Consider the following 13,506-nt stretch of genomic DNA (forward strand, 5'->3'; position numbering starts at 1 on the left):
CCTGCTGGCGAGGGATTTATCGGAATTTCACCAATTGTCCGAGGAAAGATTGGAAAAAATATAAAAATTAGGGATTGAAACGAAATATACAGATATGTTGGGGATCGCAATGGAATATACAGAACATTTGGGGGAGATTTGTAATTTTCAAATTGTCAGACTTCCAACGGTTATATTTTAATGGATCGGATAACAGACTAAGAGAAAATTGTGTAAAGAGTAATATAAATATTACAGAAATAATTAGAGCTAATTTGATATTATTTTTATAATTATGTTGGATTAAATCCGAATATAAACTATTAGTAATCTCTTTAACCGAATTTAAACTCAGATTATTCAGATATTCAATTTGGGAATAATCCCACGTGATTTTAGTAGAATCTGTCACCATCATGAAAAAAAAATTCAATTTTTGGGATGGTCCACTTTGCATCAATCATAAAACACAGCCAACTACTTCTTCAGTTCTTTCCCAATAAAGCAATACTATCACTGAAGCAACCAAAGCCACATTATGTTTTTCGTTCAAAAATAGGAATATGGGAAGAGAAGAGGAATCTCCGGCGATACCTTTGATCGGAAAATATGGCGGAAGCGGCGGATGGATGGCGGAGGAGGTCAAGAAGCAGGTTTTGCTGGGAGGGCCATTGGTTGTCGTAAATGCCCTTCAGTACTGTCTTCAGGTATCGGTCTCTCCTGGTTTAAACCGGTTTAGATCAAATCGTGTACAGGGTTTGAAATTGACATTGAAACAAATTCCGGTTTAGGTGATCTCCGTCGCCGTCGTCGGCCATCAGAGCTCGTTGGCTCTCTCCGGCGTCTCCATCGCCAATTCCTTCGCCCAAATCTCCGGCTTCAGCTTCCTCGTCAGTCTCTCTCTCTCTCTCTCTCTCTCTCTCTTCCCGTATATAAAATTAGTTTACCTTTGAAAAATACTCAATTTTACGTATTTTCTTATTTTATCACCTAAATTTTAGAAATTTATTTTAATATCCATATTTGTGAAATGATTAACAATGTCAAACAGATACCATTTTGATCATTTTTGGAATTAACATTAAAATGGGAGTTATAAAAATAATTTCGAGAATTTAGATTAAAAAAAGGTACAGAATTTAGATTTTTTTTATTCTGCGTCTTTTTGTATTCGTAAATGTGGCTTTCTACATTTATATATTTATCACATAAGTTATCTAAAATGTTCTATTCGATTTTATTTGATTTAAATTGAATCTAGAATATATCAAAATAAACCGAGTAAAAACAAATTTATTGAAATTTGTTGTCCAACCGGAAGCCTCCCCGGTTTAGTCATTTTATATTGTTTCGATTTTTGTCGATCCAAATCAAACCAAACCCCGGATTAAACCAAACCAAACCAAACCTAACTTTGATCAAGATATTAACATACGAAAAATGAATTAATAAAAATTTTCTTTTAATTTTTTTTTCCTTACAAAAGATGAAAATGAAAACAGATGGGGTTATCAGCTGCATTGGACACACTATGCGGCCAATCCCACGGGGCAAAACTACACCGCATGTTGGGGGTTCACACACAAAGAGCAATGCTTGTTCTTGTAACCTTATGCATACCTTTGTCCCTCTTATGGACAAAAACACAATCTATCCTCATGTTTCTCGGACAAAACCGATCGATCTCGGAGATTTCCGGCTCATACATCACTTTCATGATCCCGGGACTTTTCGGATTCGCCCTTCTTCAGTGCTTTAACCGATTCTTCACGTCTCAAAACAAGGTTTTTCCGTTGATGCTCTCCTCGGTTTTCGCCACTCTTCTTCACATTCCAATCTGTTGGGGGTTCGTTTTCAAGTTCGGGTTTGGGATAAGAGGAGCTGCGTTGGCTCTTTCGGTTTCCTATTGGGTTAATGTCATCTTGTTGAGCCTTTACATCAAGTTTTCCTCTTCTTGCTCGAAATCTTGGGACGGGTTCTCACGAGAGGCTCTCGAGAATTTTTCTGCGTTTTTTCAGCTCGCTGTTCCGTCGGTGATCATGTTTTGGTAAGTAGAACTTGCCCCATTCAATCTCTAATCTTAGACACAATATATATATTAGTTCATGTCACAGTTCATTCTATGATCACAATATGAATCGGTTTGGTTTCGATTGTTACCCTTTTGGTAAATCAGTTTAACTATATGGTCATCCGAGACGATGGTTTTCCTGTCGGGCTTACTTCCGAACGCCGTCTCGGAAACTTCAGTATTCTCCACTTGGTAAAATCACTTCTTCCTCAGAAACGTTTTCTCTTATAATATAACTCGATCCCTTTCTCGTTCTTGATTTTTATCTATCTCTTTATAGTCTAGCAATCGCAACGATAACTCGGATGATCCCCTATGCATCAACGGCCGTAATAAGGTATAAATCAACTTGATTTTGGTAACTTCTCCTTTCAATTACATAGTCTTTTTCTCTCTTTCAAATGCGTATATATACAGTGTGAGGGTATCGAACGAGCTGGGGGCGGGAAATGCGGATGCTGCATTGCGAGCTATTCGCGTATGCTTTGGTGTGACGATTGCGGCATGTGGGTTGATAGGATCGGGTTTGATAATCGCACGTAAAACGTTGGGATATATGTACTCGGAGGAAGCAGGGGTGGTGAAAGGAGTAGCCTCTATGGTGCCTCTCCTCTCCATATCCTACCTCCTTGACAGCCTTCAGTGCATCCTTTCAGGTGTTTTTTCTTTTTCATCTCATTTGCGGGTTAGATACTTCGAGTTTCGGTTATACTTTGTTTTTGGAAAACTATATCCATTCGGATTTTATATTTGATTTGAATCGAGTTATAATTTGGTTTTAGGAAAGATTTGCTATTATTGTTATTATTATTTGTTTTTTCCGTTTGGTACGATGTAAACTCTTTATAATGAAATATGGTACGGACAGGAGTACTGTCGGGGTCCGGATGGCAAAAAATCGGAGCATTAGTGAACCTCGGATCGTATTATCTCGTCGGAATCCCGTCGGCGATTTTGTTCGGCTTCCTGTTACATATGGGAGCAACGGTATGTTTCTCTTTACATGTTGTGTGTGTGTATATATATATATATATTGTATTTGTGTGAATTCTTATATACGGTGCCGTATATATATATATATATGTATCATTATAATTTATGCGTAGAATATATATACGTATAGGGCTTATGGATGGGAATCATATGTGCTGCTCTTACGCAAGTGTTGGCTATCTCTCTTGTCATGATCCGTACCAACTGGTCCGAAGAGGTACCTATACCGTTATATTCGCCTGATTTCTTCCTTTATTTCTCTTGTTAGAAATCACACACACACACACACATACATACATACATACATACATACATACATACATACATACATACATACATACATATATATATATATACAGGGCCGTCTCAATGATTTTAGGGGCCTTGTACATCATATTTAATTTAAAATTTAAATTATTTAAATTTTAAATTTTATATGATAAAAATTTTAAAGTTAAATTATAAATTATAAATTATATTAAATAGTAATGTATGTAAATAATATTTAGTTCTCTTTAATATTTAAGTCATTATTGAATATTGTTATATTTATATTTTATTTAAGATTAGATAAAAAAATATATAATTTAAATTTTTAATTTTTATTAATACTAAAATTTAAAATAAATCAAGTAAATAATTTATAAAATGTAAGTATTTTTCATAAGATATATATATCATATATATATGTATATATTCGGCTTCGGATGAGGCCGTATTCTATCCAAAATCTAGGTTTTACTAAAGAAAAATACTTGCATTTTATTTTTTAAAGATTTTTTTTATATTTATTCAGTGTTTTGAATTTTTTTTATACTTTGTTTTGAATACGATAATTTGAGGAGGGGGGGGGGAAAAACATTGGTCGTATTTTCTATCCAAAATCTAGGTTTTACTAAAGAAAAATACTTGCATTTTATTTTTTAAAGATTTTTTTTATATTTATTCAGTGTTTTGAATTTTTTTTATACTTTGTTTTGAATACGATAATTTGAGGGGGGGGGGGGAAAAAACATTGGTCGTATTAAATCTCTCTTTGAACAAATTCGATTTTAAATATGGTTTGGTTAATATTCAATATTATATATACAAATCGAAATCAACCCTAGATTTGAACAAAAAAAAAAAAAAACTATCTTATGACTGATGGGTGGTGGTGTGTAGGTGAATAAAGCTAATGGAAGAGTTTATGCATCAATCATGCCGGAGACTATGGACATGGTTGTGGCATCGTGAAGACTTCCTTGGACAAACCAAAACCATATTATATATATAAATAAAAAAAAAAACAGAATCATCATTGGTTATTTCACACAAAACGACGGTGTTTCTCGATTTTACATATATTGCGCAATAATCAGAAAATAAAATCGTCACTCGTATAAATATGCGGTTGGATGATTACTCTTGTGAAATTATATCACATATTATAAAAGAATAAACGTGTTTTCGCAAGTTACAAGGTCGTCGCCGGTCCATTACATTACCAATATATATATAGTTCTAGGGTCTTCACCATGATGTTCGAATATATTGGTTTATGGAGACGTACATGAGCTATATATATATATATATATATATATATCATATAAAAGGCAATTTGAATTTTGAAGAAAGAAAAGATAAAGAAAACACAGAGACCAACCATGATCTCTCTCTCTCTAAAGTCTTAGGAGCCACACGTTTGAGCAAAGAGACAAAACAGCAAGAACAACACAATGGGGATTAAAGATTTTGTTTTTTTTTTTTAATTGGAACGAACAAGAATGGTCAAGATGATAGGAGAGAAGAATGGAGAGAGCAGAAGAAGAAGAAGAGGCAAAGGAGGAGGAGGAGGAGTCAAGGAGAAAGGTTGAAGACGGGAGAGAAGAAGACGGTAAACTAAGAAGAGTGAAAGCAGAAGTGAAGAGACAGCTATGGTTGTCTGCTCCATTGATAGTTGTGAGTTTACTTCAGTTCTGTCTGCAACTAATCTCTGTAATGTTCGTCGGCCATCTCGGCTCTCTCCCTCTCTCCGCCGCCTCCATCGCCACTTCCTTCGCCTCCATCACCGGCTTCAGCCTCCTCGTCAGTCTCTCTCTCTCTCTCTCTCCTTATTTCTTTAATATATTGTAAGAAAATCGGAAACATACCCATTTATAATCGATAAACCAATGGTTATAATCGGATACACTTGTACGCAATCTGCTAGTATAGTTTCTGAAAGTTTTCTCTCATAAAAAAGACACCCATAAACGAAAAATCATACCCTTTTGGGTGCATGTACTGTTTCATATATGTGTATGTGTGTATCTATATGTACAATTAGGGTTCGTGCATGAACTCATACATATGTTGTCTCTCTTTCCTTTTTTCATGTTTTCTCTGTATATTCAACCAGATGGGAACAGCGAGTGCGTTGGATACGTTATGTGGCCAATCTTATGGAGCCAAAGTGTACAATATGCTAGGCATACATATGCAGAGAGCAATGGTTGTTCTTCTCATACTATGTTGTCCCCTTTCCATCATCTGGGCTAACACAGAACACTTCCTCCTGTTCTTGCATCAAGACAAATCCATCGCCAAATCCGCGGGTTCTTATTCCTTGTTCATGATCCCGAGCCTATTCGCCTACTCGCTCCTTCAGTGCCTCAACAGATTCTTACAGTCTCAGAACAATGTCTTCCCCCTGGTGTTGTGTTCAGGAATTACTGCTCTTCAGCACTTTGTTATTTGTTGGGCCTTGGTGTTTAAATCTGGTTTAGGACACAAGGGAGCTGCTCTCGCCAACTCGGTTTCCTACTGGTTGAACGTCATTCTCCTGTCGTGTTACGTCAAGTTCTCGTCTTCTTGCTCGGAAACTTGGACAGGTTTTTCCGTGGAGGCTTTACATAACGTCCTCGCTTTCATAAAGCTCGCTGTTCCTTCTGCACTTATGGTTTGGTAAAATCAGAACCTGGGATTCTTCTTATTGTTGTTTGTTATCTTCTTCTAAGATATGTGAGACGTTGTTGTTGTTTGGACAGCTTGGAGATGTGGTCGTTTGAGCTTCTTGTTCTCTTATCAGGTCTTCTCCCTAACCCTGTCTTAGAAACCTCGGTCCTTTCGATCTGGTAAGAGCAGTTTTATCGTCTCTTTTTAACCCTAATTTTCGATAGAATTCTCATGGATTCTTCTCACCCGTTTTCCGAAACTTTCCAGTCTAAACACTGCAGCTGCAATCTGGATGATCTCATTTGCACTAAGCGGCGCTGCAAGGTCAGTTTCATCACCAATAACCACAGATGTTTTTCTCATATTCGACAATATATCACCAAATCAGCGTTGAGATAAAAAAAAGGAAGAAAACGAATGAAGACTTGGAACACAAGCAACAAGACTCGGCGGATAAGGCTTCAGAAGAATAGCTTGGATTGCAAGTAACTATGATGAGACTGGCAATCTTATCTTGATGCGGTTGTCGATCATTTAACACGAATTCCTCATAGTTACTTGCAATCCAAGCTACTTCTTCATTCCTTTTCTTCCTTTTACCCCAACAATCAGCAGATCACTAAATTCAGTACCATTTCGTCCGTTTTTCATCGTTTCGGGATCCACAGCACGAGGGTTTCGAACGAGTTAGGAGCGGGGAAACCCGAGGCGGCGAAGCTGGCAGCTCGAGTGGTCATATCCATGGCGATCGTGGAGGGTATTATGGTCGGATCAGTGTTGTTACTGATAAGAAACGTATGGGGAGAAGCGTACAGTAACGAAGCGGAAACGATCAGATACATAGCGAGAATGATGCCGATCCTCGCCTTATCGAATTTCCTCGACAGCCTCCAATCCGTACTCTCTGGTAAGAAACTTAACTTGTCTTGCAAGTAAAGTAATCCAACTGAATTAGGGTTTTTTTTTGGGTTAGGGATTGCTAGAGGATGTGGATGGCAGAAGGTTGGAGCTTTCGTCAATCTCGGATCTTATTATCTTGTCGGAGTTCCTTCGGCATTGTTCTTCGGATTCTTGTTGCATTTCCATGGACGGGTAATTCAAACTTTTAATATATTAATTATGGATAAATTTCAAAATATAATTTACGATTTTTTTTATATTTTATTTAGTAATGCCCCCAGTAATAATATTTTTTTTAGGTCCCATCTTCTTTTAATATATGATGTTGTTATTATTATTCCATTTGGACATGAACATTGTTGTTTATATTTAGGGTCTTTGGCTTGGAATTATATGTTCTCTCATTGTTCAAGTCTTGGGTCTCTCTTTCATCACCATCCGTACAGATTGGGATGAAGAGGTAAAAAAATATTCTCACTTTCCATAAAACATTAATTTTAAGAGTCTCAAAAAAAAATATATATATATATAAACACATTATAAAGCTATTACATTTATTATTTTTTTCAACTTAATTTCAGTTTAAAAATTATTGTTATAGATTGTTGGGATTTTTTTTTAAAAACAAAATTTTATTTAAATTTGTAAATAATCGAGATTTTAATTGGAGTTTTTTGAAAAATTAAAGAATTTTTAGATATTTTCCTCTTTTCATTTTCATGCTGAGTCTATCGATATTATATTTATTTTGTTAGGCCAAAAATGCTGCAAACAGAGTTGGACGTACAAATACAGAAGATTTGGAGGTCGGCGAACCAACTGGACTCTAACAAAAGATTTTCAGAAATTTCATTCTTCCTCCCAAATATATAATATAAATGGAATATGTAATTTAAATTTTGATACAATCTTTAGTGAAAAACAACAAACACATAACAATACATCTTCTTATCAACTTTGAGGAATTTCCGAACATAAAAGCAGATACTGAAAGCGACCAAGCAATTACATGTCATGATGAGGTCTCTTATAACAAACAGCAGATAAATGTTGCTACTGGAACTCGAGGTCGAGTTTTCTCTTCAGATGGGATCTGTCGGCGCTGCAAAAATAACAACAACAACAGCTAGCAATCAAATTCAAAACTTTTTTTTTTAATAATCCGAAAGTTCACCGACCTTTGACCCAACAACATCTACTAGAAAACCAGAAAAATCCATGTGAATACTCCTCCCCAAGTGGAGACTCGAACATGGGTTGGAAAAGAGCTTTGCTCCATTTTTTACCAGTCGAGCCACCCAATCTTGGGTATCAAATTCAAAACTTGCAAAAATCATACGTTTCAACTTACCAAAGGAACAAACTTTGAACAATATATAATAAAACACGGCCTAATCTAGTAATGTAACGGGTAAATTCAGCATTAAAATGTCGAGGGGCCCTTCTGAAAGAGAATGGTGGAAGAACTTGAACCTAATTTCCATAGTAAATGTCAAGAATGGAAGAGAAGTTTGAGCTTTTTAGGCCTTTCTGTGATTTGGGATGTTAAGGTTTGGTTTAGAGATTTAACCTACGAAAAAAAATTTTAATGGTTTGAATGCCATGTGATGTGATTTTTACCTGGTAATGGTTGGGCGATTAGGAGGTCGTTCAGCGAGGATCGAGAAATCTAACGACATGGGCGCCTGTTCATCGTGGCAAGCTTGTTTCAAGCTGTCAAGATGCTGATCCGTTTTATCAGCTTGAGACTTAGCACGGTCAGGCATTACTCTTCTCAGCTTCCTTGGAGGAGATAACACTGTAATGACTTCGTGTTTTTGGTCTGAGACCTTCGACGATTCCTGCTTTCTGACTGGCCTCGGGAGCTTAGCTGGATCAGTAGGAGCAGGTGCAGATGTGAAGTACCTATACGGGAAAACGAGAATTTATAACTGAAAATCTATAATTGAACTGATGTTATCATGTTACATCCAAAGCGAGAATCTCCAACGACTGTAAACTGTAAAGAGATGTCGGATTCAGCAATACTAGTAGAAAAACCGGTATAATAGCACTGCAGATTGAGGTACTTAGAGTTTGACTCTGAACTTTTATTTGCAGCCTACGGAACAGGGTTACAAACTGAAACAAATACTAATTTTCCCAATCAGAGAGCTCGGAAAAACTGGAAATCCAAACTCCAGCCAGATGAAAATTGATACGACAACCTCTTGCAATTATATGTATTTATAGGATAGTTTAGTCGACGAGTCAATAAGCACCGATATGATGCATTCTCCGTAAGAAAAAGCTTGAGTTACCTGTGCTCTAAAGCCTGCTGAACAGAAATCCGAGCCTTTGGGTCGTAGGTGAACATCTTGGATAACAGATCTAAAGCATCGTCACTAATCATCGGGAACAAGGAACGTAAAGACGGAGCAGGGACATATTGATATTCAACGTAATCGGGAAGGTATTTCATATCCGGCCACTGATCTACTTTCGGCGTTCCAAAGGCCGCAAAGATTTTGCTTAATTGATCAATATCACTGTTTCCCTGTCAAAGAAAGAAAACAAAATAAGATAATCAGAGATTATACAACTCGAGGATATGAAGATTGGGTATAGAATTTAGGGTCATATTGTCGATGAATTCATTACGAGCAGAACTGTAAACTTACCTGAAGAAATGGCCTACGCAGAAGAAGTTCAACGAATATGCATCCAGCAGCCCAGACATCAACTGCAGGACCATATTGTTTTGCACCAAACAACAGTTCTGGTGCTCTATACCATCTAGCGAAGACCTATGAATTATTGGATATATCAAGAAACTGGAGTAAGCTTAGAAATAATGGCGCTAATGTTATCGGACCGTAAAAATTCCCTCGAGAATTCTACATCGTTATCCAGAGATAGCCCACCGATCCAAACTAATGGCAGTCATAGTAGCGTGAAGATGACAACAGAACTGATATATCACGCAAATTGCGTTTCCAATGTTATATATGCATGGCACATGGTTGATGCATCAAATACAGAAAACAAGTAAAAAAAGGAAATGTAGATTCAGCATGGTCTTTGTACCCTATTAAAGGGAAGTTTGTTATACGTTATAAAGCATCGAAGGTTTTGATCACTTAAGGAGATCGAAGTTCTCTCAAAACAACGTCAAAGAGTTATGTCGGTCTCCCCAAAATAGTGGCATAATCTTGATAGAGTCCATTTGGGTTCTATCACATTGTTGAAACGAATATACAAGCAGAGAACATAAAATATGATCCATATCAAAAGATCCTCAAAAATGAAGAATTGACAATTACAGGCATAAAGGACCAGCAGGAAGGATGCAAGCTCATACAAGATCTCTCAATCCTACGGGCACCTAATCAATTTGGTAATACTGAAAGCATAGAATAAATATGAGTACATGAACCGCATACCTGGTGGGTAAATCTAGGATTTGGGCTGCCATATATGCGTGCTAACCCAAAATCTGCAAGCTTCAATTGGCCATTAGATCCTATCAACAAGTTATTCGGCTTCATATCCCTGAACACAACAAGTGTGTCAAATTCAGAGTAAATCATCAAGACCAAGAGAAAGAAAGCTCTATAAAGAGAAAAATTTTACCTATGCAAAACCCATTTCTTGTGGCAATGAGCAAGGCCTTTTAATGTCATTTGGAAGTAGGATTTAATGTCGGCGGGTGAGAGGAATAAGTTTGAATCGCGAATGACTGCTTCAAGATCAGTCTCCATGAACTCAAATACAAGATGCAAGTTCTCCTTGTGGGGGAATGCATCTATCAGCTCGACAATATTTGGATGCTTAAGTTCTTTCAGCAATTTGATCTCTCGAAGAGCCGTAAAGTTCACACCTTCTTTTTGTTTACCGAGCCTTATCTTCTTGATCGCCACAGTTAGTTCCGTCTGCAATTATCCAAAGCAATTAGTTCCTCTCAATACTGAAGACACAAACCAGGATACAACCTTATACGTATTGTTTGTAGAGAAAGAGCTAATTAGCAGACATACATAAACAACGGGAGAATCTGATTGAATGCTGAGAAGAAACATGAAAGCAATCAACAAAATTTCCGAAAAGGGCTACAAAAAATCCATCCAGGATTCAACCAAAAAAAAATCCATCCAGGAACATGATGTCAAGCTACAGAACAAAACACATTGAAAGAAGTAGAAGAAGACAACTGATTCAAACGCGGCCAAAACGCATACCGAACCCCAAGCGTTTGCAACATTGGAATCAAATCTCTCGAACCAGGAACCAAACACCAAGGCATTACAAAATCCGAAAAGAAAATTAGCGGAAAATGTAGAAGAACGAAGATAAAATGTAATAAGCAAACTGAGACGGCAATTTCCACATCCAAGTTCCATCTAACAGCCATTAATATCAGAACCTATGCCAAGCCTCTCAAAACACGGAAACCAGAAACGCTGGACAATCAAAAACCCGGAGCAAAAAATAAAAAAAAAAGGGAAGAATCTAAACCCTAATTTCATGGGCTCGCCACAAAAGTGAAGAATTTACACAAGAAATCACCTTGGTATCAGTGGCCTTGTAGACAACTCCATAGGTGCCCTGACCAAGAATTTCACGCTTCAGATACCTATCAGCGACTTTCTTCGGCTGCACCACCTCCGTCATTTTCAGATTGTGACTCCGAAACCGGTGTCTCCTTATCCTCTGATAGGTCTATTTCCAGAAAAGTTTCACTGTGCAATTAGTTTCTGCTCTACTTCTCAAATTGGTGGATACATCGATTTCAGGGAAGACTGAAAATTAGGGTTTGGAGATTGGGAGCTCCGGCTATGGAGAAAATCTAGCCGTTGGAGCTTTTGAAGACGAAATCGGAAAACTGGAAGAGAGAACGAAAGAGACGCTCCCCTCAGCTAAAAGTGGGTTAGTGCGGAGCGGGGATGGTTATTTTTTGGGGTAATGGCAAACGACGTCGTTTAATGGCCGGTCTGGTTTACCGGTTATTGAACAAAACCAGCCTAAACCGGACAGCATCGCAACTTTCAATTGAACCAAACAATGAATCCTATAGCCATTGAATTCCTACAAAACCAAACCAAACCAAACAATGAATCCTACTTTTGCTGCTGTTAGCCAAAAAACCGGATAGATATTCACCCGAGACCGTGAGATTATTCGGTTTTGCATCGGTAAGTTTTCGGTACGCTTCAAAGAAAGACCATAAGTCGATTTAACATTAGCAAACCGAAATTTACAGGAACTATCATTGTTCATACTGATAGATAATTACAATTACTGCAGTAACCTCAAGCCATTGTGCTTGAATGGAGATTCTGAACCAATGGGTTCAAGAAGTTACCCGGCGGCAGCGGCACCAGAATGCTGTCCCGCCACTTCTTCCACGAGCAACGGCTATTTCTTCATCGATGTAAAACCAAATGAAGAAAGGGTCTTTAGTACTTGGCTCTCTCTCGGTATCTTTATCGTCTAATCCGATCTCTAGAGGGTCTAAAGGTCCAATCTTTATGCGGACACGTTCGAATATGAAGGCGAGGATCCGATTCTTCCATGATAGCCGGCCTTCGAATGTCAAAGCTCCTATTGGACCGAGGTAAAGCCCGTTTTCAATCCTTTTGCCCTGAGACCACACGAAATGAAGATACTGTGAGAGATATAGAGAAGATTACGATGATATTACGTAATGTTTCATTGTTTTCAGATGTTAACAAAGGACCGGGTTTCGTGCCGAAATGGGTAAACGAAATCTCGAGTCCAAGCGTACGTAAGAGATAACATCATCTCAACCATGAGCATATACACCAAAACATTGCATCTTTAAGAAACAGAAAGGAGAAGGTTCCTGTTTTGTACTGCCATTGCCATGACATCGAAAACCCGGTTGGGAATGATGTAGTTAAGGATGCAAAATTTGACAACCACGTGAAAAACGTCGAATTGAACGTGCAAAAAGAAAATCGGCATTTGTTTTCTTAATCTTTCTTTTTTTTTTTCCATATTACAACCAGTTTGAGCAAAGACATTAACAGGGAAAGGGGAACTTACTGCAGCGTCGAACCTCTGAACAGCCGTTATAGGGAAATACCGACCCTTCTTCAGTTTTTTCTGTGATGTAAACATGACAACAATAATCACACCATTCAGTAACTAGACGAGATATTATTATATTTAAGACAGATAAACTGGACCGCCGAAACTAGAGACCTCAGCTGTGAAGATCAGCATCCATGTTCTGCCGGGCGACTCAGATCCACCGAGTGTTTCGAGGAATGTGGATGGATCAACTTTAGCCTTCTCGATGACGGTAAAAGCGTTCAGCACCTCTTGTGCCGGAATCTTTCTCGTTTTCGCCGCATTTTTCAGCAGATTCACGCTTTCTGCTACTTCCTACAACTCCAATTCGGACATATAAACGTCAAAGAGACGAATCTATGTTTCGACACTAAGAAATGTTCTTTAGAAGAGCCAAGAAGAAGGCTTTGGCTACTTTTACGACCCGAAAAACTACGGCTAATCAAGTATGACTGATATTCTCAGACACCCTTTTATGGCAGCCAGGCACTCTAAACTGAAACATCACTCTTGAATTACCGAACATGACTCATCTCTAATATCGCTGAAAATTTGATCATAAGCCCGAAGGGAAA

The 13,506-nt window shown here is 37.8% G+C and overlaps 4 protein-coding genes across 6 annotated transcripts in view; 2 read left to right on the forward strand and 2 right to left on the reverse strand.

Moving 5' to 3' along the window:
- Window positions 1-495: 495 nt before the first annotated feature.
- On the forward strand, window positions 496-4,385 carry LOC104813909 (protein DETOXIFICATION 16-like). 2 transcript variants are annotated; one of them, XM_010541705.1, is made up of 9 exons: window positions 496-686; window positions 771-869; window positions 1,482-2,026; window positions 2,156-2,242; window positions 2,331-2,387; window positions 2,468-2,706; window positions 2,919-3,037; window positions 3,174-3,260; window positions 4,208-4,385. In XM_010541705.1, the coding sequence occupies exons 1-9, from the start codon at window positions 543-545 to the stop codon at window positions 4,277-4,279; spliced, it is 1,449 nt and encodes a 482-aa protein (XP_010540007.1). In that variant the 5' UTR covers window positions 496-542; the 3' UTR covers window positions 4,280-4,385. The 2 variants fall into 2 exon arrangements, with proteins under 2 accessions (XP_010540007.1, XP_010540009.1); XM_010541707.2 differs by lacking the exon at window positions 496-686 and having other exon boundaries at window positions 793-869; window positions 1,466-2,026.
- Window positions 4,386-4,702: 317 nt separating this feature from the next.
- Window positions 4,703-7,800, forward strand: LOC104813911 (protein DETOXIFICATION 16-like). 2 transcript variants are annotated; one of them, XM_010541709.1, is made up of 8 exons: window positions 4,703-5,110; window positions 5,424-5,968; window positions 6,052-6,138; window positions 6,227-6,283; window positions 6,628-6,866; window positions 6,915-7,051; window positions 7,233-7,319; window positions 7,615-7,800. In XM_010541709.1, exons 1-8 carry the CDS (start codon window positions 4,835-4,837, stop codon window positions 7,687-7,689), a joined length of 1,503 nt encoding a protein of 500 aa, XP_010540011.1. In that variant the 5' UTR covers window positions 4,703-4,834; the 3' UTR covers window positions 7,690-7,800. The 2 variants fall into 2 exon arrangements, with proteins under 2 accessions (XP_010540011.1, XP_010540012.1); XM_010541710.2 differs by having other exon boundaries at window positions 4,708-5,110; window positions 6,933-7,051.
- On the reverse strand, window positions 7,739-11,773 carry LOC104813910 (cyclin-dependent kinase D-3-like). Its single transcript, XM_010541708.2, has 7 exons — window positions 11,405-11,773; window positions 10,472-10,770; window positions 10,282-10,390; window positions 9,520-9,645; window positions 9,160-9,395; window positions 8,480-8,764; window positions 7,739-7,961 (listed from the first exon to the last, which is right to left on the reverse strand). Exons 1-7 carry the CDS (start codon window positions 11,507-11,509, stop codon window positions 7,913-7,915), a joined length of 1,209 nt encoding a protein of 402 aa, XP_010540010.1. The 5' UTR covers window positions 11,510-11,773; the 3' UTR covers window positions 7,739-7,912.
- A 274-nt stretch (window positions 11,774-12,047) lies between these two features.
- Window positions 12,048-13,506, reverse strand: part of LOC104813912 — a 2,876-nt gene continuing 1,417 nt past the window's right edge. Inside the window, exons 2-4 of the mRNA XM_010541712.2 lie at window positions 13,064-13,246; window positions 12,905-12,964; window positions 12,048-12,479 (exon numbers count right to left, since the gene is read on the reverse strand). Coding sequence (XP_010540014.1) covers window positions 12,189-12,479; window positions 12,905-12,964; window positions 13,064-13,246 — 534 coding nt within the window. The 3' untranslated portion in view covers window positions 12,048-12,188. The remainder of the gene's footprint in view (window positions 12,480-12,904; window positions 12,965-13,063; window positions 13,247-13,506) is intronic.

This window comes from Tarenaya hassleriana, unplaced genomic scaffold (assembly GCF_000463585.1).
Source record: "Tarenaya hassleriana unplaced genomic scaffold, ASM46358v1 Cleome20, whole genome shotgun sequence".
NCBI classification, from domain to species: Eukaryota; Viridiplantae; Streptophyta; class Magnoliopsida; order Brassicales; family Cleomaceae; genus Tarenaya; species Tarenaya hassleriana.

Coding starts and splice junctions, on each gene's coding strand:
- LOC104813909 (XM_010541705.1), top strand. CDS start 543: ATGGGAAGAGAAGAGGAATCTCCGGCGATACCTTTGATCGGAAAATAT. Junction 870..1,481: donor TCTCCGGCTTCAGCTTCCTC/GTCAGTCTCTCT, acceptor AAATGAAAACAG/ATGGGGTTATCAGCTGCATT. Junction 3,038..3,173: donor TGTTACATATGGGAGCAACG/GTATGTTTCTCT, acceptor ATATACGTATAG/GGCTTATGGATGGGAATCAT.
- LOC104813910 (XM_010541708.2), bottom strand. CDS start 11,509: ATGACGGAGGTGGTGCAGCCGAAGAAAGTCGCTGATAGGTATCTGAAG. Junction 10,391..10,471: donor AAGAAATGGGTTTTGCATAG/GTAAAATTTTTC, acceptor TGTTGTGTTCAG/GGATATGAAGCCGAATAACT. Junction 9,396..9,519: donor TGCGTAGGCCATTTCTTCAG/GTAAGTTTACAG, acceptor TTTCTTTGACAG/GGAAACAGTGATATTGATCA.
- LOC104813911 (XM_010541709.1), top strand. CDS start 4,835: ATGGAGAGAGCAGAAGAAGAAGAAGAGGCAAAGGAGGAGGAGGAGGAG. Junction 6,139..6,226: donor ACCTCGGTCCTTTCGATCTG/GTAAGAGCAGTT, acceptor GAAACTTTCCAG/TCTAAACACTGCAGCTGCAA. Junction 7,320..7,614: donor GTACAGATTGGGATGAAGAG/GTAAAAAAATAT, acceptor TTATTTTGTTAG/GCCAAAAATGCTGCAAACAG.